This window comes from Cajanus cajan, chromosome 2, assembly GCF_000230855.2.
Source record: "Cajanus cajan strain Asha chromosome 2, NIPB_CcT2T_4, whole genome shotgun sequence".
Classification (NCBI taxonomy): Eukaryota; Viridiplantae; Streptophyta; class Magnoliopsida; order Fabales; family Fabaceae; genus Cajanus; species Cajanus cajan.
In genome coordinates, this window is record NC_138518.1 from 326254 (window position 1) to 350474 (window position 24221).

At 35.0% G+C, this 24221-nt stretch overlaps 2 protein-coding genes across 2 annotated transcripts; one reads left to right on the forward strand and one right to left on the reverse strand.

Annotated features, from left to right (window-relative positions):
• The first annotated feature begins 4657 nt into the window (after nt 1–4657).
• LOC109818527 (putative RNA-binding protein C1827.05c) lies at nt 4658–8850 on the forward strand. Its single transcript, XM_083067763.1, has 9 exons — nt 4658–4869; nt 4944–5060; nt 5137–5192; nt 5803–5850; nt 5962–6059; nt 6761–6830; nt 6932–7042; nt 7810–7892; nt 8446–8850. Exons 1-9 carry the CDS (start codon nt 4788–4790, stop codon nt 8486–8488), a joined length of 708 nt encoding a protein of 235 aa, XP_082923889.1. The 5' UTR covers nt 4658–4787; the 3' UTR covers nt 8489–8850.
• An 11753-nt stretch (nt 8851–20603) lies between these two features.
• LOC145954049 (uncharacterized) lies at nt 20604–23387 on the reverse strand. The gene has a single exon (XM_083067722.1). It carries the CDS (start codon nt 23385–23387, stop codon nt 20604–20606), a length of 2784 nt encoding a protein of 927 aa, XP_082923848.1.
• Between the last annotated feature and the right edge of the window lie 834 nt (nt 23388–24221).

A 24221-nucleotide genomic window follows, 5' to 3' on the forward strand; every position in this document is an offset into this window, starting at 1 on the left:
TTTTAACGCCGTCCATCCCTTTCCTGCATCTTTCAAAACTTAATATTTATATCATTGCATTGAAATAATAATGCTACTTCTCACTACCCAATACCTAAGTTCCACCTTTTTTTATTATTATTTTTGCTTATTAATTATATTATATGCTCATCTATTGGATTTTGAAACTTCTTACCATTGCTAAGCGTGGAATGGAATCAGATCATTTCGCCAAGATCTTGTCTCACTTTTTCGTCTAACCAATCACAATCGCATACAAAAGTATTCAAATAAGAATAATGTCTTACTTTCTTAAAGCATCTCCAATACCAACATCGTGTTACATCACTGTCATATCAGTTCTGTCCCACTTTATAAATTGCTTAAATTTTAACAAAATTGTTAAAATTTAAGCAACTCATAAAGTGGGTCAGAGCTGATGTGGCATAGGGGATTGCTTATAAGCAACCCCCATTGCAGATGCTCTTATAGGATTTTTTCTCTTAATTTTTTACTCCTTTCTCTATATATGTGCAAGATATTTTTTTTATAAGATTATTTTAAAATTATCTCTTGTATTAATTTTTTTTTATAAAATACTTATAGTTACTTCGAAAGCATTAAGAGATAATGACTGGATCATTGTCATGGAGGAGAAGCTTCATCAATTCGAAAGAAATGATGTTTAGACCCTAGTGCCAAAGCATGATTGGAACCATATTTAGAAATAAGCTAAGCAAATAAGGTAAAATGGTAAGGAATCAGGTAGATTGGTAGTTCAAGGTTACAATCAGCAATAAGGTATTGATTTCGTTAAAACCTTTGCTCTTGTTGCTAGACTTGAAACTATTGGGATCATGTTAGCTTTTGCAACTCACAAAAAACATAAAACTTTTACAAATGGATGTAAAGAGTGCCTTTTTAAATGGAATAATTAAAAATAAAGTGCATGTTAAACAACCTCTGGGTTTTGAAAACCCTAATTTTAGAGAGCAGGTTTACAAACTCTAAAAGGCTCTTTATGGTTTGAAACAAGCTCATAGAGCTTGGTATGATACACTACGTAACTTTTTTACTTAGTAATGATTTTGTGAGAAATAAAGTTGACAAGACTCTCCTTAGAAAATAGTCTAGAACAAATTTCATTATAGTTTAAATATATGTAGACAATATAACTTCTGGTGCTACTAATGAAATTCTGTGTAAGGAATTTTCCAAGCTAATGCAGATAGAATTTGAGATAAGTATGATGGGCGAGTTGAAATTCTTCTTGGGACTTGAGATCAAGCAAACAAACGAAGACATTTTCATTCATCAACAAAAATATACTAGAGAACTTCTTCAGAAGTTTAGAATGAATGTCTGCAAGTCAATGTCCACATCCATGCATCTGTCTGTTAGTCTGTCAAAAGATGAATCAGTTAAATCAATAGATTAGATGATCTATAGATGTATGATTGAATCTCTACTCTACCTAACTGCAAGTAAACCTGATATCATGTTCAATGTCTATCTTTGTGCTAGATTTCAATTTGATCCCACAGACTCACATTTAATAGTTGTTAAATGAATATTTATTTATCTTGCAAGTTTTGCTAACCTTTATTTGTTCTACAAAAGGAATAATAATTTTAGGTTAAAAGGATTTTGTGATGCTGACTATGTTGGAGATATAATAGAAAGAAAGAGTATTAGTGGAGCTTGTCAATTCTTAAAAAGTTGCCTCATCTTGTAGGCAAGCAAGAAACAAAACTTCATAACTTTTTCAACTGCAAAGACAGAGTATATCTCAATAGTTGGATGTTTCTCACAACTCTTATGGATCAAGTATCAATTAAAAGACTATTTTAATATTTAAAATAATATACTTGTATTATGTGATAACACCTGTGCCATTAATTTGTCTAAAAATCCTATGCAAAAATGTGTTTTTGATATAAAATTTATACTAAGCATTTGATTAGAGTTACTACTTCATTATGAAAAATTGTGCGATTTTTTTATATACATTATTTAACCTCCCTTCTAGTGTTTATATATTTTTTTTTCACACATATTGATTGTAAAACAATCAATTGTTGATCCGTATGAGCCATACATATATAAAGTGACTAACTAAGTAAAGTATCAAGTTGATGGGTAAAATCGTTAACTACGTAAAGTATCAAGTTGACAAGCTAATTCCATGTGATACTTAGATATGGATGTTAAGGTCATGGTAGGCTCACACTCAAGTTGTTTAACCTTGACGATAATACTAAACTTTTATAGTTTAAGTGACAAAACTTGATAAATTAATTTAAGTTGTTTTTGAGGTACTCTAAGAGGCCTAACATAGTATCTACCTAATCTAGTTGTGATGGGTTAGACGTAGTGATTCAACATAGTCAAGCTACTTAGACTATTCACATTTATTGGAAAATAGTAATAAAAACTAATAATCATCCTAAACGTGAACAGATAACAAAATTTAAATCTTAACTACACCTCAATGTCACATCTTATCAGAGCATGAACCTAGCACAAAATTTAAGTCTCATCTCCAACATTATCAACATCATGTTAAGTCTCACCTGCAATAACATATACACAAAATAAATAAAAGAAACGGAGAGTAAAAAATATTTTACTCTGACTTACAATGTAAAATATAGTTGAATAGTCAAATGTACAACAACATTACAATATCAACAAGAAATATAATAAAAACAAGGCATAATATGTAAAAAGGAATATGTCACAATACATTTAGTTATAATTTAATATTTTTTTGATAAAGATAAAAAAAGTTACAAAGACAATTGCTATAGGAATAAAACTTAAATTTCTATGCTTTTAAGTTCTAATCATCCTAACCCTTTCACTTCCAACCACCAAACTAATCTTAGCGATGTAATTATAATTTAATATTTATTATGTTTATTATTTTTCTTATTAATTTAAATTTAAGAAATTACGACTTTATTTAATCATATTTGTTACATTTATTATATAACTCCTTCCTACCGTATTTATTAATACTTGTTACATTTATTATAGAACTCATTCTTACCATGTTGAATTATATAGAAATAGTGTTTCTTCCATGCTATGTTCAAAACGACCAACTATTTAAATTAATGACTTTTTGATTAATATTAATATGTACATAGTTAGGAAATTTTATAATAATTAGTTTTAATTTAATAATATTAATATCGAGAGAGAGGTTTCTAATGAAAACTCATACATTATGAAAAAAAAAACTGTTTTAATGAATAAGTTTAATAATTATATTATATGTGGTAAATACAAAATAACTATAAAAATACAACCTTAATCATCTAAAAAAGCACTACATTAATAATATTTTTTTAATGATTGAATATTAATATTAAGTGTTACATTAATATTTATGTCAAATTTCCATAAATATCATTAATCTAAACAATTTAATTTTTTTATTAAAAATAATTAAAATTATTAAATATAATTAAATTTAACAACTACATTAAATTTTAGGTTTTCGAATATAAAATAAGTTTATCATTTTAGAATAAATTTATATCTACCATTTACTTATTCAATAGTTTAGATTAATTTATATTTTAAAATTTTCAAATTTTTTTAAAAATATTAACAATTCAGTTATTATTTATATATTTACAATTGGCACTTGTCCTCATCCAAGTTTACAAACCATCTGTGGTCAATAAAAAAAGTCTACCTTTACAATCTGAAAAAGAACTTACCCATAGTAGAGAATGTAATCCATGTTTGAACTTTGAAATACGAATAGTCAATTTTGGTGTATACATTTTTTACCTTTTTACTATTCAATTAATTTACTTAATTACGTTTATATCTCTTAACTATTTTATTTAATTTCCATATTATTCTATAGTTAACTCTTTCTTAATTTTCATTTTGTTTTATTTTTAATTTTTTTTTTATAACAAGAGATAAGTGTTTCATTTTTACTAATTTAAAATAAAAGATGTGACTGAAACTACTAGCACCCGTTACCACATTTTTTCATAGATCATAAAAGTGATAAAAACTGGTTCTCCTAATAGTTTCCAAACACATAAAAGATTTTTTTTTTCTTTTTTAAAATACATTAGTCAAAGTATATTTTTTTTTACTGAATTTACTAGCATTTTCTGCACGTGGTAAAATGTTTTATTTTGTATAACTAAGAAACATCATAAAGTATACATATAGTCAAATATTATATTTAAATATATAAAATATGTTTCATAAAAAAATATAAATTATATTATATTTAAATTTTGTAAATTGCATTTTAGGTTTGTGATAAAAAATTTAAATTATGATATAATTATTTTAATAATTGATAATTTATTTAAAAATAAATATAAAATATATATTGAAATAGATAAAAAAAAAATAAAAATAAAAACTTAAAAAACTTTCTTATAAAAAAAGCTCTCGTTAAAAGAAATTAAAAAATTATTGTAAAAGATAATTATACTCATTTATATTTTCTATTTTCAAAATATATCTTATTTAAATAAAATGTAAGAAAAAAATTGAATATATAAAGAGATAAAAAGTGATAGGTGAGAATTCATGATCTTTGATTAATCATGTGACTTGGATGAGAATTCACTAAGTTTTCTTTTAAAATTTATATAAATTTTCCTCCATCAGGTTAAAACCCACTCTTCTTTTTATCCGTAAATAAAACGGCTGGTAATACTTTCGCACCCTGTCGTACTCTTTTTAGAGGGTTTTGGGTTTTAACGCAGTTCCTCAGGAACGGTGAGTCCTTTGCGTAGCAGAGGTTGCCCAAGTGTAACGTTGAGATGGGGGCAAATGCAGAGGAAGCTTTGAAGACCAATATGAAAAGGGCTTCCTCCAATAAGTCATCACAGGGTCCTGATTTTTTGGTACTAGTAACACTTCCTCTCAATTTTCATATAGTTTTTTTTTTTTTTTAATTTTTTTTTCTCAATTGGGGATGCCCCTGGAAGGTGGTCCTGCTCGCAAGCTCGCCGAACAGAAGCCGCCGGAGAATACCGCTACCGTTTTGTACGTTGGTCGGATTCCTCACGGATTCTATGAGAAGGAGATGGAAGGTGCTTATGGGATTTGTTGTTTTTCTGATTTTAGATGATTTTCCTGGAATGTGTGTTTATGATTGTATTTTTGTAGGTTATTTTGGGCAATTTGGAACCATCAAGATATTGAGAATCGCGAGGAATAAAAGGGTTAGTGGCATGCTTGTTTACATCTTTCCTTTATATCTTTGTTTGTTATTGTTTACATAACTGTGTGGTTGTGTCAACTTGATGATGATGTGTGGAAATCCTTGATTATACTAGCCTATTTACTCGAATGAGATTGGTGGTACATCCATGAATTCAGTGGTTATTTTTGTAGAATGTTTCATTCTGGTGTGCATGTGTGTGTGTGGGTGTATAATGTGTATCAGGGGAGAGGATGCACATTTGAGTGGAGTTAATCTTGACATCACTGGTGTTTGATTGTATGTTCAAGATTTACTTTTTTGTCTCATGCTCTGTTTGCGAGTGCGTGTTTGTAATTTAAGAAAATGCTGTATTGCAAAACCTTCAAATGTTTTGTTAGTAGTTATATGTTCCTTATCTTTAGCACTCCTGGAAGATAAAGTCTGTGGGAATTGATATTTTAATAATTTTGCTTTTGTTTGGTTCTTAATGCATCGAAGGATGTATGAATTTTAAGCCATCAAGTTATTTGTTTCACTAAATACTTTGGTTCAGCAATATTTTGTTGTTTGTTGAATTACCATTTTAGTGATGATTGATACTGACTATGTGTTTCTTATATGCTTAACAGACTGGAAAATCAAGACATTTTGGGTTCATAGAATTTGAATCTCCTGAGGTAGTAGTTGTTTCAGCTGATTGATTGATGTGTTGTGACTTGTGACTTTTGACTAATATATTTTTCATGAAATCTGATTTCCTTTTTCTAATATTGCCTTGATTTGTATAGGTAGCAAAAATTGTAGCTGATACTATGCACAATTATCTCCTTTTTGAACACCTTCTCCAAGTCTACGTAATTCCTCCGGAGCAAGTTCATCCTAGATTGTAAGTTATTATTATTTTTTTGCATACCTATTTTCTTATTTAAGGATTCATTATGTGTTCTCTTAATCCTAGACTGTGTCTGCTAGTGTCAAACTATCTATTTCATTTCATCTCCTGTCTTTTTATTTGTGTAAAAGAGAGAGATATTTATCAAGTGTATTGAAGAAAACACTATTGGACAATAAGGAATTCCCTACTCCCTAGAATGATTTGGGGGTAGGAGGATTGGCTAGAGTCAAAGGTAAAGAAAGATAAATTAGCGCCCTGAAGCCTTTCAATGCCTCTGTATGCCAGATAAATAGGTTTATTATCAGTTCTGTTTTGTAGAATTCTATCAATTTCTTGTTGTATTACTGGCCTATTAGTTTGGTGACATTTGTTCTAGATGATTGTATGCAAGATTATTGAGTTGAACCCAATCACCCCACCCAATCACCAAATGAGAACACTATATCTCAAAAAATACTAAGCAGAAGCTCAAACAGTAGCCAGGAAAACTATTATATCCCAAAATGTGTTAGAACAATTGTTTGTTAACATAATAACCCCCCTCTTCCCTCTACCCTTCAAATGCCTGAAAAATGAGCAAAAATCTCAATCCTGAAAATGGCATATTATGTGCATGGACTAAAGAGTGTATTTTCTCATGTTGAATATCGTCAAAGAGAATCAAATGAATAATCTGGCATTTTTCTTTATAGATGGAAAGGATTCAATTACCGTTACAAGCCATTGGATACCGTTGAAATTGAACGGAAGCGTCATGGCAAGGTATTTAGTTCAATGAATAAGAAAATATATCTTCTGGATATTACAAGTCTTATATTCTCAGTATAATTTTAATTTTATGTTCCTTGATGTTGTCATTCTAGGGAAGAACATTGGAAGAGCACAAGAAATTGGTGGAGAAGATTCAAAAACAAGACAAAAAACGACGTTTAAGGATTGAGGTTGCTGGCATTGATTATGGATGCCCTGAGATTGTGAGTCTTTTGCCTTTATCAATCTGTGGTTTCACATTTGTTTTCATAAAAATAAAATAGCCTGCTTTTTGAGTTTTTCTCTCAGGTTACATATCATTGCTGTTTCACATTTTGCCCAATTCTAACTTCACATTAGATTTTAATGGCTGAATTAATCCATATGGAGATCCTATTTGTTTTATTATTTATGAATGATTTATAGACCTACTGAGTGTCATTGAATCATAGGTGGCTTGTTGTGTCAAAGGTTGCAATATACATAATTTTACTTAATAGTAATGGTTTCTTGTTTGATTCTCACATTTATCTGAAAGAATTATGAAATACTCAACTTTAGCTTTATGACAGTCGATATATAATATTTAATAAAGCTATTGAGATTAGTATCTGGACTTCTGTTCTAACATAAACTTATTGGTGTGAGGATTTGTTTTCTGTAGTATTTTTAATTCTTTTGTTAGATAAGCTGGTATCAAATGTATTCACTATTCAGCACCATGGTTGATATGTGAGAGGGTGCATATTTGAGAAAGGCAAAATAGAGGGTGCACTTGAGAGTTGAGAGTAAGAGTTTGGTTGCCTTTCTTGGAAAGGCCAAATGCCATGGGCATTTCCAGATTTTGTGCCTTTGCCTAGTGCAAAATACTCTTTAGATGTGTATTTGCTACTGTTATGTGTGTTCTGTGTACCTTTTGTGAAGCATCCATCTATGGAGGCAATGTTTGTTTGATAATTGATTGTCTAGTATCTTTCATTTCCCTTTGCAGGTGGTGCTGGGTAATCTATCCAAGGTGGGTTCATCTGTGAGGGTTGACTTTCTCAGAATGGAAGTTGGGGAAGGAATTGCAAGGTAAAACTGGTATCTTTTTGGATACTCTTTTCGTATCTTATTTTAGAGTCCAGTTGTGTACTATTGAAAAAAATCGTTGTAATTGCTCTGTAGTTTAAGGGTTTAATCAAATTGTACTGAATAGTGGTTTAGTTAGTGATGTATTACTGTACTAGTTATGTTTTGCATGTGTTCATCATGCAATAATGACAGGATTTGGGGTTGAAGTGTATGGATAAACTAAGATTACTTTTGACGTGTCTCTAACAATGTATCATTGTAGTTGAAAGTGTTGAATTTCTCCATTTTATATGATAATGTGTATAGCCTAAACTATTTCTTACCTCACCTGCCTACCTAAAATTATTAATTGTATTCATACTTGGAAACTTCATGATCAGTCAAGTTTCTTTTTGGCTTTGCAGCATCCTATTTCATGACTGACCTCCTATGCCCTCAATAGCAAGTGATAATATAATTGTATATCAAATTCTCATTGTTTTTATGTCTGAGAACTTGGTTGATTTTACTTTTGATTGGTTTACAAATTTTACTGACCATCTAAAATTTTCAGGCAAGAAACAGATGCATCCGAGACTGTTGCTCAGGTTGCCTAAGTTTAAGGTGATTCTGTCTACTCGGGAAGGAAATCCCCTGAGAGCTCAGCTTTGTTTTCAAGGCTTTTGCTCTCTAGCTGATAATATTTAAACACAAATGGGGAATGGGGAAGATTGGGTACATTATAAAGGATTCGGTTGAAAATTTTGCTCTGCAGTGGAAAACATAAATGGTATCTGTAGAACTGACTGTATTAGTTGGTTCTGGTGCATTCTTCTGATCTATTTTGCCTTGGAAAGCGATAGTTGAACCACATTGGCATCGCTTTCAAATTACTAAAACTTTTGTTTTCATATATCCAGTTCACAAAGTTTCTCAATTTCAAATATACAAAGGTGACAAATAAATTGATACTTTGGAATGAACCGTCCGATTGTTGAACTGCAGACACAGCCTTATTTATCAGTTTGTGTATGTTTTCTTGAAAGTATATGTTTTTCAATTTTAACCACATTATTCCTTTGAAGCGATTTAAGTCGCGACTCAGTCCGATTTAACCACATTAACATGCAGTGCTTTGAACCCCATTCTATAGTTCTGATTGGCATATACTCCCTGTACTTGCACTTCCAATGGATTAGAAAGATTCTGTTATTTTCCAATGAAACAATTTAAAGTTTCTTTCTGTTGGGTTATATTTGATAATTTAAATTAAGTTCTTTTACGATCTTTCTGAAGGTTTCTATTTGTTTTCATAAAAGATTTGTAAATTGTTTACTAGTAATAATTACTAGTACTTTAATATGTGCCATGCACATGTTAAATGCTTATTATGTATGATTTAAATTAATAATAATTTGTATACAACTAAATATTAAATATAAATTATGTTTTAAATTTATATAAATAAATATTTTTAAACAAATTATATTTGAATTTATGGTAGATAATCTATGTAGTGACACTAGATTATTTTTAATTGTTGATAGTTTATTTTAAAGTATTAAAATTTAATTTATAAATAAATAAATACAATAAATAAAAATTAAAATAGATAAGAAGTTAAAGAAATTTTAAAATTTGACTCATCGAAAATTGTCCAAAAATGTATAATTATTAAAAAGAGAAGTTTTTAAAATCACTTTTGCGTATTATTGTGGATCTTAATTGATATATGAGTGGATTTTAAGAAGAAAATTAGGGGAAAAATGATTTAAGTTTTTTTATATTTTTGTACCGTCCCGGTCAGAATCCGATCCAACCCATTTACATGGGTGCACTCGGTTAGAATCCGACCTGTCTGCTCTGCAGGAGTAACTCGGCCAAAATCCGATCTAACTCTCCCACATAGATACTGTTCCGATATCAGGGATAAAATCCCATCTTTAATGACAAGATATTCTCCAAATATTAACGGTTAAGGAAATCCCTTGATCCTCGGGGCTCAAGTAGCCCATGAACGACGTACCATAAAACCTAAAACCCTAGAGATGAGAGGGCAGATTACACTTTTCGAATGCTCTGGCTTTGCGGCTTGATCTAGGAAAAACCCTAGCGCATCCCGTGACCGGAACATTTTGGCGCCCACGTGGGGCTACGGTAAAACTCTTCCTACGCCCCAAGTCATAGGAAAAAACCTACACTCTACTATGGCGAGAGGCGGCACATCCAACCACGACCCACAACACCCTACCATGGAGGAGATGATGGCGTTGATCAATGGCTTGAGAGAGGAGAGCGACCCTGAGAGAGAGAAGGAGAGGAAGTTTCCCGCACAAAAACAGAGTGGGTACTGTGTTTTAATCGGTGTGAAGTCGTTCACCGTTGGATCGCGCTAATTTTTGGACTGTAGGTTCCAGAAGTGTGGTTCTTCATTCTGACCGTTCGGATTATTAACCGGAGGCCTGGTTTGGGAGAAAACAGCTTCGTATCGGTAGGTGAAAGTGTTCTAGCGCAAAACAGGACTGGTACTGTGTTTTAATCGGTGTGAAGTCGTTCACCGTTGGATCGCGCTGATTTTTGGACTGTAGGTTCCAGAAGTGTGGTTCTTCATTCTGACCGTTCGGATTATTAACCGGAGGCCTGGTTTGGGAGAAAAAAACTTCGTATCAGTAGGTGAAAGTGTTCTAGCGCAAAACAGGACTAGTACTGTGTTTTAATCGGTGTGAAGTCGTTCACCGTTGGATCGGGCTGATTTTTGGACTATAGGTTCGGGAAGTGAGGTTCTTCATTCTGACCGTTCGGATCGTCAATCTAAGGTCCGGTTTGTCAAAGAACAGCTTCGTATCAGCAGTTGGAACCGTTTGACAGGAAACAGGATCCTAGTCAACATCTAATGGACTTTCGTGCCCAGATGTTAATTCGTGGAGGAAGCATGGGAGTCTGCTGCGAGGGTTTTATGCTACAAAGGTTTTTTAACGAGGTAACATCAAATAATAAAAATCATTATTTTCAAATTATTTTCAAATTGATTCTGACTTGTAGGCAAACTCGTGATTGTCGGCAAAAGTCCGGTTGGGCGAGTATAAATAACTCGAAGAACTCGTGATTGTCGGCAACAGTCCGGCTGGGCGAGTATAAATAACTCGTTTTGTGAAAAAACTCGACCTTGATCGGTTAGATTCCGACTTGGCGAGTACTCGTGATTGTCGGCAACAGTCCGGCTGGGCGAGTATAAATAACTCGTTTTGTGAAAAAACTCGACCTTGATCGGTTAGATTCTGACTTGGCGAGTACTCGTGATTGTCGGCAACAGTCCGGCTGGGCGAGTATAAATAACTCGTTTTGTGAAAAAACTCGACCTTGATCGGTTAGATTCCGACTTGGCGAGTACTCGTGATTGTCGGCAACAGTCCGGCTGGGCGAGTATAAATAACTCGTTTTGTGAAAAAACTCGACCTTGATCGGTTAGATTCCGACTTGGCGAGTACTCGTGATTGTCGGCAACAGTCCGGCTGGGCGAGTATAAATAACTCGTTTTGTGAAAAAACTCGACCTTGATCGGTTAGATTCCGACTTGGCGAGTATAAATAACCCAGAACGAGTAGTTCAAATGAATCAGTGACAACAACGAATCAGGGCTTAATTGTAGGTTCAAATTACCACGACTACGGCTCAAAGTTTCTATAACACGAACTGCTTTAGAAGTACTCCTAATTTGAAAATACTGATCGACCACCGATTGCAAATCATCTCAATCCATAGGCGGAGACTCGCAATTCGCTTCAGTTTCCACAAGATCAAGCTAAACATCAATCTTGGCCCCCTCACATGATTAGGGTGGTATATCGGAACTGGTAGTTCAATCAATACATTCAGAGTGATTCTCACAAGATGATTCTCATATCTTTCCTACTTCAGAGGTACCACAAGTTCCTTACTTAGTTCAGTTTCTGATGTTACCAGTCGGTATTTTAACGGCTAGATATGGTCGGTATTCGGGCGATTAGTTATTTTTCAACTGTTGTAAAACTTGGTGAAAAATTTGGAGTCACTAGTTGGTATTTGAACGACTAGATATGGTCGGTATTTGGACGACTAGTGATTTTCACCTGTGTTTTAAATTTAAGTAAATTTTTGGAGTCACTAGTCGGTATTTGAACGACTAGATATGGTCGGTATTTGGACGACTAGTGATTTTCACCTGTGTTTTAAATTTAAGTAAATTTTTGGAGTTACTAGACGGTATTGGGACGACTAGACGGACTAGATATGGTCGGTATTTGGACGACTAGTGATTTTCACCTGTGCTTTAAATTTAAGTAAATTTTTGGCGTTACTAGTCGGTATTGGGACGATTAAGTGCATTGCCACATTCGCATGATCAAATGGGAAGTACAGGAAAGTAGTTAATGCAACAAGACATATGAGCAATGAAAAAGAAGCTAATTCTTGAAATATCGACAGGAAATTCATCATTGGGAAATTTCCCTTGTTCGCTATGTAAACCGGTTTTTGGCCGACTTTGAGGTCCCTTCTTTAATCGGTAATTGGCCGATTGGTTCTCCTCAAATTAATTTTAACTTGGAAAAATTTTCCTTTCTTTTGAATCGGTATTTGGCCGAGTGGTTTTCTTCAAATTAAGTTTCACTTGGAAAACTTTTCCTTCTTTAGTCGGTATTTGGACGACTATATATTTTCATATGCACTTTATATTTAATTAAATTTTTGGCGCTACTAGTCGGTATTTGGACGACTAGATATTTTCATATTCTTGTTAGATAAATAAATCTTTGGTGTTACCTAATCGGTATTCGAACGACTAGAAGGTTTCGTATTTGGTACTTGGACGACTAAATGTTTTCAAAAAGTGCTCCAAACTTGGTTAAAATTTTTGGTGTTATTAGTCGGGAGAGTTAGATCGGATTTTGGGCGACTTGTTCTCAACTCGGCCGGAATCCGCTTTGACTCTACTTATTTCTGATATGGTTCGTAAGAGCCAAGCCAGAAGCCCTCTCGCCTTATAGACTCAGGGCTGGAAGGCAAGTGTACCGTCTAGGTAAAAATCCGACTAGTGTACCGTTTAGGTAAAAATCTGACTTGACCTTCTGCTCGGCTAATACCTAACTAGGTTACCAAGCTACAAGCCTTTTCGCCTTATAGGCTCAAGGCTGGAAGGCAAGTGTACCGTCCCGGTCAGAATCCGATCCAACCCATCTACATGGGTGCACTCGATTAGAATCCGACCTGTCTGCTCTGCAGGAGTAACTCGGCCAAAATCCGATCTAACTCTCCCACATAGATACTGTTCCGATATCAGGGATAAAATCCCATCTTTAATGACAAGATATTCTCCAAATATTAACGGTTAAGGAAATCCCTTGATCCTCGGGGCCCAAGTAGCCCATGAACGACGTACCATAAAACCCAAAACCCTAGAGATGAGAGGGCAGATTACACTTTTCGAATGTTCTGGCTTTGCGGCTTGATCTAGGAAAAACCCTAGCGCATCCCGTGACCGGAACAATTTTAAAAATAGTTTTTGCACAATGTTATATATTTTTTGAGAGACTCTTAAAAAATTGATTTTGATTCGAGTATCCCTAATTTTGACTGCGTCATTTTCACAATCGGTTATCAGATGTAGCGAAAAATGAGAAGACTTTCTCAGACCTTCATTGATAGGTGTGGATAAGAAGCTAGTTTACTAAAGTAGAACTTGTTTTGAAACTTGGTATATCTACATAATTAAGAGGAAGATAAATTTTATGGAAATACTTGGCACCATAAGTAGAATTGGTTTCCTTAGCCTTAGGTAAATCTACGGAAATAGTTCATACCATAATTCAGAGGAACATTAATTTTGACCCTACAGGAAATATAATTGTGAAAGAACAAAGTTTGATTCAAAAAATTTAGTTCATTGGCAAACCAAAAAAAAAGAAGAAATTAGATATGCTTAATAATCAATCGAAAATAGCATGGATTGGATTGTATAGTTGTATAGGGGCAAAGTTTTACTATCCATCAACAGGATTCTTGACGTATAAGATTGACAAAATAGATTAGTCTGATTTATTTGACTCGATTTTTCTCAACTTATTTTTTAAGTGAGTTGGTTCAATCTAACTCACCTATTTTAAAATTCAAAATTATCAATATAGTTTGATCCACCACGGGTTGGTGGATTAAACGGGTCGGGTCACCAAAAAACTTAATATTTTTTTATTATAAAAAACTTCAATTTAAAATAAATTTCAACACAAAATAATCTTTAGTCTAAAATAAAAATTGTCAAATTAGGCATCACACATAAAATATTAATCAAAAAAGTGTGCAACTTTAAATAATCAATGTCATAACCGGGATCACGACGGGATGACGCTACATTTTATTTTTTAATGGAGTCGCCACCAATATTTTAATTTAAGGGAAAAACATTGGAAAACCCTTTAAAGGATAATCTTTAAAATTAAAGTTGGGTTCGGGAGTCGATTACGTGTAAGGAAGGTATTAGCACCCTACAACGCCTGTAAAACAGTACCTTTATTTAATTGCGCAACATTATATAAATTTATAAATATTTAATTTATTCCTCAAAAAAACGTATGTGAGATATATTTTCTTTAATCTGAGATGCCTCTTTTTTATTTTTATTAGAAAATTATAGGGATTTGGGTTAGCAAATGGCTAATTAATAAACCCTTCCAATAACATGAAAGATAGAATTGCTATTCAATCCATGTTATTGACTTTTATTTGTTGATACTAAATTATGCTTAAAGTGTAGGACAATGAATAAGTATTATATTAACTTTTATGGTTTACATGATATTAAAGGGTAGAAGTGCTACTCAATTAATATCATTAACCATAAAAATAAGTGTACATAAGAAAATTTATGTTTATATTTTTATTGAAAGAAATAGATTTTGCACAAGGATCCAAGTTAGCAAATGGCTAATCAATAAATCCCTCCAATAACGTTAAAAATAGAAATGCTATTTAATTAACGTTATTGGTTGCAACAGATCTTTACCTTTTAGAAAGAAATTTCATATAAGAGAGTTTAAGCTAGCAAATGACTAGTCATTAAACCCCAGGACCTAATAATGTTAAAGATAAAAATGTTATTCAATTAACATAATTATTGGTCGTATATTAAATATATATTTTTTTAAAAATAATAATCTTAAAGGGAACAAATCGTATTCACTATGTACAAACCATAAACAAAAATAAATAAACAAACAAAAATAAAATAATAATAATAATAAATAAATAAAAGAAAATTAAGAGAAGAAACGATACCAAATGAGTTGAATCTTTGAATATGATGATCAAGAAGGTGCTTTTTGGCTACCTTTCCCACTACAGAGGTGTCTCACAGATCTTAAGAAATACAAAAGAGAGGGGGAAGAGAGAGAGAAAAAAAATTCGAGCTCTGAAGAGTACTGGACGAAATTTTTCGGGGCTTGAAAACTGTGCCCCAGACGTCTATTTATAGACGTCAGACCTGACTCAGAACGGCCCGTTCCAAAACCGGAACGGCCCGTTCTGAAAATGGACGTTATGTGTTAAATGTGAATCTGGAACGGCCCGTTCTAAATTCAAAACGGCCCGTTCTAAAAGCGCAACGGTCGTTCTGAATTTCGGAACGGCCCGTTCCAGATAAGGAATTTAGGTCCTTGTTAGTCACTTAGAACGGCCCGTTCCAATTTGGAACGGCCCGTTCTAAAAAATAACTGCCCGTTCTAAGATCAAAACGCCCTGCTCTGGGTTAGGGTTGTAGGCCTTTCTGCTGACTTGGAACGGCCCGTTCCCATTTCTGAACGGCCCGTTCTCAATTAGGTTTGTGGTGTCTTTTTGTAACTTGGAACGGCCCGTTCCAATCTTGGAACGGCCGTTCTGGGCTACTTCATTTTTTTTTTTTAACTCTCTGGTTGTCATAGGGTGTTGCCTCCATACTTTGGAAATTCCTTCTCTTCATGGTAGATGTGCATTTCATTGTTTTTGTGAATTCGGATAAAATTGATTATTCACAGTTGCCCCTCTTTACTTATTTCTTATTAAATAATCTAAATAAGGTAATTTAGATCATTTGTGATAAGAAATAAATAAAGATGTGAATTAATTTTATCCAACTACCCAAGACATAGCTCCTATTGTTGATGGAGTAAGTTCATGAAAGATTCAATGCTTTTGCTTGAATAGTCCAATGCTAGAATATTGTGTTGGGATCATCAAGTGCTAGTGCTGGATCAATCGAATGTTAATGTTGAATGTTTGTGCTAGAGGGGTTGCTTGATCAACCGAATGCCAATGTTGAAGTGGTTGAATGCTTGTGCTTGATCAACCGAATATTTGTGCTTGATGGAATGGTCGAATGCTTGTGCTGGATCGACTGAATGCTTATGCTGAAATAGTTGAATGCTTGTACTTGATGACTCGAATATTTGTGTTTGATGGAGTGATCGAATGCTTGTGCTGGATCGACTGAATGTTGGTGCGAATTCAATCAAATGCTGGTGCTGGATTGATTGAATGTTGATGGACTGAATGCTAATGCTGGAGTGGTCGAATGCTTGTGCTGTATCGACCGATTGTTGGTGCCAATTCAATCAAATGCTGGTGCTGGGTTGATTGAATGTTGATATTGGATCGACCAAATGCTTGTGCTGAATTGGTCGATGGATCGCGCCAGGTAAATACTGGGCTTATGCAAAAGAAATGGTACCTTGTGCCAGGTAAGTACTGGGCTTATATAGAAGAAGAATGCAACCTATGCCAGGTAGATACTGGGCTTATATAGAAAGTCAAATGTGAAGTAGGTGTTTAGCCTAAAACTCTACGTCATAAGTTCTAAGAAGCAAAAGACGCAAATGAAATGTGATGCAATGGTGATATGATGCAAAATGTTTATGAGTCACAACTTTCAAGACTTAAACTTTTGTTTATTTCCTTTTTTTTTGTTTTTGCTTTAGCCTTATTTTTCAAAAATTCCTCATCGTGATACACAACCAGGGATCATGGATGAGTGAGGCCTTTGAACGCTCTTTGACTTGAATGACAGTTGGTTATTCCCTTGGGTTACCCTTAAGCTGTTGTAAGAACTTATGGGTTGAAACAAAGTTATTTTGTTGGTTGCGCTTTTTCCAGAAATTATCAAGCATACTGTGGCTTTTAAAACTCATACAAATAAATTGTAATGCCTTGAATTTTTTTTTTTGTAGAAGTAACATGCATTTCCTTTCGGTATATTATCATAAAATGCAAAAAGAATTTGCAACAAAGAGGTAGGATAATTTTATTCAAGAAAGAAATGTGTTTACAAAGGAAATCATTGTATGACAAGAATGACATATATATACAATGGTAGGAATGGGAGGTATTTATCATGTGAGTGACGCTTTTCAGATGAACCATGCTAGTACTGCACTTCTATAATCTTGATTGCTCGCCAATAAACTTTAGAGGATAATTCAATGCATTTTGCCCCAGTTTCCAGCTCCGTCATGGCTTGCCCCAATTGATACCTCAAAATAGGCATGATACCTATCTGCTAGATTGCTTTTTCAGTTTTTTTTTTTTTTTTTTTTTGCCCTAATTTTTGCCTAGATTGCTCTTGTTTTCAACCTAGCGGGTCGCTCTAACTTTTGCCTAGATCGCCCTTTCGGGTTTTCAATCTATCGAGCATTTTTATTTTTATTTTTATTTTCATATATATATATATATATATATATATTTTAGGCATAATATTTTTTTACTGCATCTGAATTTACAGGATGTAGGAGATCTTTACCATCCATATTTGTGAGGATCAAAGCTCCCCCAGAGAAAACCTTTTTAACTACAAAAGGTCCTTCATAATTTGGTGCCCATTTACCAAGACGATCTTTTTGAATTTGTAGAATTTTCTTAAGCACTAGGTCTCCTTCTCGAAACTCTCTAGGGTGTACTTTCTTTTCAAACGCCTTCTTCAATCTTTTTTGGTATAATTGGCCATGACAAATTGCATTCAACCTTTTCTCCTCAATGAGATTTAGTTGATCCAAACGGGTTTGGACCCACTCTGCTTCTTCTAATTTAGCTTCCATCAATACTCTTAAAGATGGAATTTCAACCTCGATTGGAAGGACGGCTTCCATTCCATAAACTAAGGAAAACGGGGTTGCCCCAGTTGAGGTTCGAACTGAGGTACGATATTCCTTTAATTGCCTTCTGGGTCATGTAAGTGATGTCATATTCTGATAAGAGAACTTGCCATCGAGCAATCCTTCCTGTGAGAGCGGGTTTTTCAAAGATGTACTTGATTGGGTCCATTTTAGACACCAACCATGTTGTATGACTAAGCATATATTGTCTTAGACGATGAGCTGCCCATGCCAAGGCACAACAGGTTCGCTCCAACAATGAATATCGGATCTCATAATCGGTGAATTTCTTACTCAAATAATAGACAGCTTGCTCTCTTCTTCCAGAATCATCATGTTGGCCTAAGACACAACCCATAGACCCATCAAGCACTGTTAGATACATAATGAGAGGCCTTCCAGGGACTGGTGGCACTAAAATTGGCGGCCTCTGTAGATATTGTTTTATTCTGTCAAAGGCTGCTTGGCAATCATCATTCCACTTCATTGGTTGATTTTTACGTAACAATTTGAAAATGGGTTCACAAGTAGCTGTTAATTGAGATATGAATCGGGCAATGTAATTCAATCTTCCCAAGAAACCTCGAACTTCTCTTTCTGTGCTAGGCGGTGGCATCTCAAGAATTGCTCGAACCTTGTCGGGATCCACTTCTATCCCTTTTTGACTGACTATAAATCCCAACAATTTACCAGATTTCACGCCAAAAGTACACTTCGATGGATTTAGCCTCAACTTAAACTTTCTTAGCCGCTCAAACAATTTCTTCATATGGATCACATGATCTTCTTCTTTTCTTGATTTTGCGATCATGTCATCCACATAGACCTCAATCTCATTATGTATCATGTCATGAAACAAAGTCACCATTGCCCTCTGATATGTTGCCCCAGCATTTTTTAGCCCAAATGGCATAACCTTGTAGCAAAATGTGCCCCATGGTGTGATAAATGTCGTTTTCTCCCTGTCCTCCTCAGCCATCTTGATTTGGTTATATCCTGAGTATCCATCCATGAAAGAAAAGAATGAATGTTGAGCTGTGTTATCTACTAACACATCAATGTGAGGTAGTGGAAAATCATCCTTCGGACTGGCTCTATTTAAATCTCGATAATCCACACACATACGAACTTTCCCATCTTTCTTAGGAACGGGTACTATATTGGCAACCCATTGTGGATATTTGGCAACAGCTAGAAATCCTGCGTCAAATTGTTTTTTGACCTCATCTTTAATCTTCAAAGATAATTCTGGTTTCATTCGTCTCAACTTTTGTTTGACGGGAGGATATTCTGGCTTCAACGGTAGCTTGTGTTCCACTATGCTAGTATCAAGCCCTGGCATATCCTGATACGACCAAGCGAAGACATCCTTGTAATCATGTAAAGTCCTTATCAACTTATTACGTTCAGCTTCTTTCATGAGCGTGCCAATCTTGACTTCTTTCTTTTCCTCTTCGTCGCCCAAATTAATTGTCTCAGTTAGCTCTTCATGTGGTTGAATCTCTTTGACCTCTTGTTCCACTAATCTTAATAACTCAGGGGAAGGCTCCAAATCATCCTCTATTTCCTCACAAGTTTGATTAACGGGACAATCAAAATTATTTGATGCAACACTAGCATTGTCACTTTCAAGCGCATTTTTCTCAAATCTGCATTATTTGAAGTTAGGATAAGATTGATAAAGAGATTAAGGAGAAAGGAAGAGGCAAGACATGAAAGAAGAATGAATGCATTTTATTTAATATTAAAAGGAAATACATGAGCCCTTATTCAATGAAATAAATCTTAAAGCCTTGGGCAGAGCAATAAGATTAGCATTACAAGAAAATTACTTTAAATTTGAATTAAAAACAACAGGCAGCTTGACAATCTCCCAATTATTAAGCTCCATGTTCGGTGGACAAGCGCGAACCAGACTAGCCTGTTCGTCCTCATGAAAGTCTTGCTCAACAACAGCTATTAAGTTTGGAAACTCGAACCCGGCACTCCAAAAGCTTTCTCGTAGATCACAGATAGGGACCCCATTAATTCTTGCCTCCCTATTTTCTAGCCTGGCTAGCCTCCTTTCTCTTTTCTCATACACAACCCGCCATCTGTCAGCTTTTGAGGGTTTGTAGCCCAAACCAAATCGATCTTTATTATCTATCAATTCAAGGAATTGGCTTGGTCCTTGTGCATCTCTTCCTAGTCCGCAACCATGTTGATATCCACTCCCTAACATGGTTTTAGCTACCATCATGGAGGCACCAGATGGTTGTGGCTTCACGATGTTCTTTCCATAACTTACATTTGCAATTTCAAGCCCTTGAAATGAAGTTTCCAAAGCTTCTTCAGCAACTTCAATATAAGGAGTGGATGAAGGTTTACTAACCAATAGGTCCTCTTCAGCCAATATAATGATTAACTTGTCATCCACAATAAATTTCAGCTTTTGGTGAAGTGTGGAGGGTACAGCCCTTGCACAATGAATCCACGGTCTTCCCAAAAGGCAACTGTAAGCTGGTGCAATGTCCATCACATGAAATACTACCTCAAAAGTAACGGGACCAATTTGGATAGGTAAGCTTATCTCGCCGATCACTTATCTACGAGAACCATCAAAAGCTCTCACTATCATAGTGCTTGGCCTAATGTATGATCCATCGAAAGGAAGTTTTGCCAATGTTGCTTTTGGCATCACATTCAACGAAGAACCGTTGTCAACCAAAACTCTTGCCAAGATATGGTCCGTGCATTTTACTGATATATGCAAAGCTTTATTATGCCCTGCTCCTTCCTTTGGTATCTCATCATCAGTAAAGGTAAGGTAGTTATTGGCAGTGATGTTTCCAACAATACCTTCGAATTTCTCCTCAGAAATGTCATGAACGACATGCGCTTCATTCAATATCTTCAGCAATATTCTTCTATGAGATTCAGAATTCATCATCAATGACAAAAGTGATATTCTGGCAGGGATTCGGTTCAACTGATCAATCACCGTGTACTCACTTTGTCGTATGAGTTTTAGAAACTCATGTGCCTCTTCATCGGAGACTTCCTTTTTCTCTTCTTCTCGCTCTTTGATTATCCTTTCATCCACTACTTCCTTCCCTTTCTCGTGACTCTTCTCTACCTCTTTAGCTTGTTTGATTTTCAACTCTTCAGGAGTGTAAATTCGACCACTTCGAGTCATTCCGCCAACCCCAGCAACATTTGTAATGTCGGTGGTTTCTAATCCCTCTTTAGAGACATCAATGCTAACCTTTGCACCATATCTCCATGGCACTGCTTTGTTATCTCTGTAGGGAAAAGCTTTTGGTACTTGTATTGTGATAGGCTTTGGTCTGTCAACATTCAAAATGTTCGTACCCCTGGTATAATGGACAACCAGGGGTTTTGGGCAACCTACATTTGAATCCACAGCCCACACATGACTTTCAAAACAGCCGACCTGTATAAGTTGCTTATCCATTAAATCTTGTAGAATCTGTTTAAACTCGTCACATTCATCAATCTTGTGACTCTTACCAGGATGCAATCCACACCCCTCCTGTTTACCATAACTTCCTTCCAACATTCCAAACTTACACATCTCTTCAAAAATGAGGTTTAAGGGAGTTTTGACATCCTTCACTCTCCTTATCATAAGCTGATCTTTATTCTCCTCAATAAAATTAACTGTAGGCCCTCCATGCCCTGGTAGAGGATTGTTCCCGATATTAGGATTATCCTCTTTGAAGTTTAACCATCCGGCCTTAATCAAGCTTTGTACCTTAAATTTTAAAGCTCTACAATTCTCGAGGGAGTGACCAATAGCTCCTGCATGATAATCACATTTAGAATTAGCATCGTACCCCCTAGGATATGGTGGTTCCACGGGCTTCATTGGGCAAGGTACTACTAAGGAATTTTGTAGTAGGAGAGGGAACAACTCAGTATAGGACATAGGGATAGGGTCAAACTCAATTGATTTTCGGTCTTGGGTGTTTTGTGACCTTGTATGACTAGGATTTTGGTTCCATGGTTGGGTAGATTGAGATGGTCGTATGGTGGATGTTGCGGGTGAAGCTTGCAGAGCTTGATGGACCGGTTGTTGAGGATATTGTGAGATGGTGGTAATATTTGGGTAGGCCATGTGAGGGGTATAGAAATGAGGAGACTTGTTTTTAGGTATCCCAGGAGAGTTGAATGTCACTGCGTTTGTATCTCCTTCCTTTTTCTTTCCTGCACCACTTGAAAATTTCCTTGAACCAGCTATTCCAACTGGGTCAACCACAATCTTCCCACTCCTCATGCCATTCTCAATCCTTTCCCCAATGATAACTATATCAGAGAAATTTGATGAAATATTCCCAATCATCTTATCATAGAACGGTGCTCGTAAAGTATCAATGAACAGGGCTACCGTTTCTTTATCGGACAAAGGAGGTTCCACTTGTGCTGCCACTTCTCTCCATCTCTGAGCATATTCCTTAAATGTCTCACCATCCTTTTTAGACATGCTGTGTAGTTCAAATCTATCTGGAACCATGTCAATATTGTATTTGTATTGTTTAAGGAAAGCATCAGCTAGATCCTTCCAGGAGCGGATATAGGCCCGTTCAAGATGCATATACCAATTCAAAGCTGCCACAGTTAAAGAATCCTGAAAACAATGAATAAGCAACTTATCATTGCGAGCATACGCTGCCATCTTTCTGTAGTACATGGTCATGTGATTCTTTGGACAACTTGTTCCTTTATATTTATCAAATTCAGGAACTTTGAACTTTGGGGGGAACTCTATGTCTGGAACCAAACAAAGATCGACAGCTTCACCGATATCATAGCTACCTCCTTCCACAACCTTTAGCCTCTCTTCTAGCATTTGTAACTTTTCGCTAGACTGAACATGTTCAATTCCTGAGGTTGGTTGATATCCCCCAGAAGTTTGGTGAGGATTCCCTTGGTTGGTGAAATTAGGATTTTGGGCTTGGTAGGGAATTTGATGTTTGTAAGAGGTGGCATTCATAGGTGGAACCTCAGGTTGGGTTGGTGGCATTTGTTTAGGCGGCTGGTTCACTAATGGTTGGTGCTTATCCGGAGGATTCGTGATTATTGGAGGTGTGTAGTTGGGCGGAAGGCCATATTGTGGCCATTGGACCTCTGGAGGGTCAACATGTTGGTCGGGATTAAGATGTAGAGTTAATGGTTGTGCTGGGGCTGGGGTAAAGCCAGGTGGATACGCATGAGAGGTTGATGATTCTCCTCTAGCTACTGGAGGGGTCCCTTCCATGTTTTTCACTTGTATCGATTGCAACATCTCTATAATTTGAGCCATTTGTTCCTTCAGTTGATTGATATCATTTCTCATTTCTTCGTTGCGTTCCTCCATCTCATCCATGATCTTGGCCTGAGAGCGAGTTCTATAACGATGCCGAGGAAACACTTTATTTTTTTGCTTTATTGCTTTCAAAATACAAAGTAAATTTTTATGAGTATAAAAAAAAAAAAAGAAGACACAAATTATTATTATTGTTATTTATTTAATTAATTTTTTTTTTTTGAAAATATTGGTTTTGTATTCAAATTAAAGAGTGATTCCCCATATCTTAACGCTAGAGGCAAAATCTCTTAGGTTATACAACGGTTGACACTTATTTCAAGGGAGCATTCACTCCTCAATGGATAAGGTCATCTTACTAGCAATGCAAGAGTACGAACCACACATTTCTAAACAAGGATCAATCATCTCAAGATAAAAATGTGATCAACAATCATTCAAGGGAGAATTCTCTCCTCAATAAATGATGTCTAAAAAAAAATAATATATCAAGTCAAATGTGCTATTATTATACTCCAAATCAAAATGGGTTACAATAATTGTATTATCTCATTTTACATGAGACTCCTAGCTAAATTTTGACAAAATTTCACGAGCTTGAAGATCTTCCAAGGAAGCTTTATTCCAGGACTTGAGTTGATCTCTTCATTTACTTCGTGCACATGAATCTTCAAGCTTTCTACTTGTTTTTGGACAGCTTCAGTCATGTCTCCACACGTCTTCATCCACTCTTTCACCTTCTCACGATGGTGTTTTGCAATTAAATGTAACCCATTGACATCAGATTTTAGCTGGTCCTGCTCTAATGTTAAATCGTCAATTCTTCTCAACAATTGTTCTTCATTTTGACTAGCCATCTTGAGTGACTCAGAGTATTCTATAGCCACATTCCAC

Excerpts from the sequence above, each read along its gene's own strand:
- LOC109818527 (XM_083067763.1), top strand. The coding sequence starts at position 4,788 with ATGGGGGCAAATGCAGAGGAAGCTTTGAAGACCAATATGAAAAGGGCT. Across the intron at positions 4,870-4,943 it reads ATCACAGGGTCCTGATTTTT|TGCCCCTGGAAGGTGGTCCT; the intron begins TGGTACTAGTAA and ends CTCAATTGGGGA. Across the intron at positions 5,193-5,802 it reads GAATCGCGAGGAATAAAAGG|ACTGGAAAATCAAGACATTT; the intron begins GTTAGTGGCATG and ends TATGCTTAACAG.
- LOC145954049 (XM_083067722.1), bottom strand. The coding sequence starts at position 23,387 with ATGGATGAGATGGAGGAACGCAACGAAGAAATGAGAAATGATATCAAT.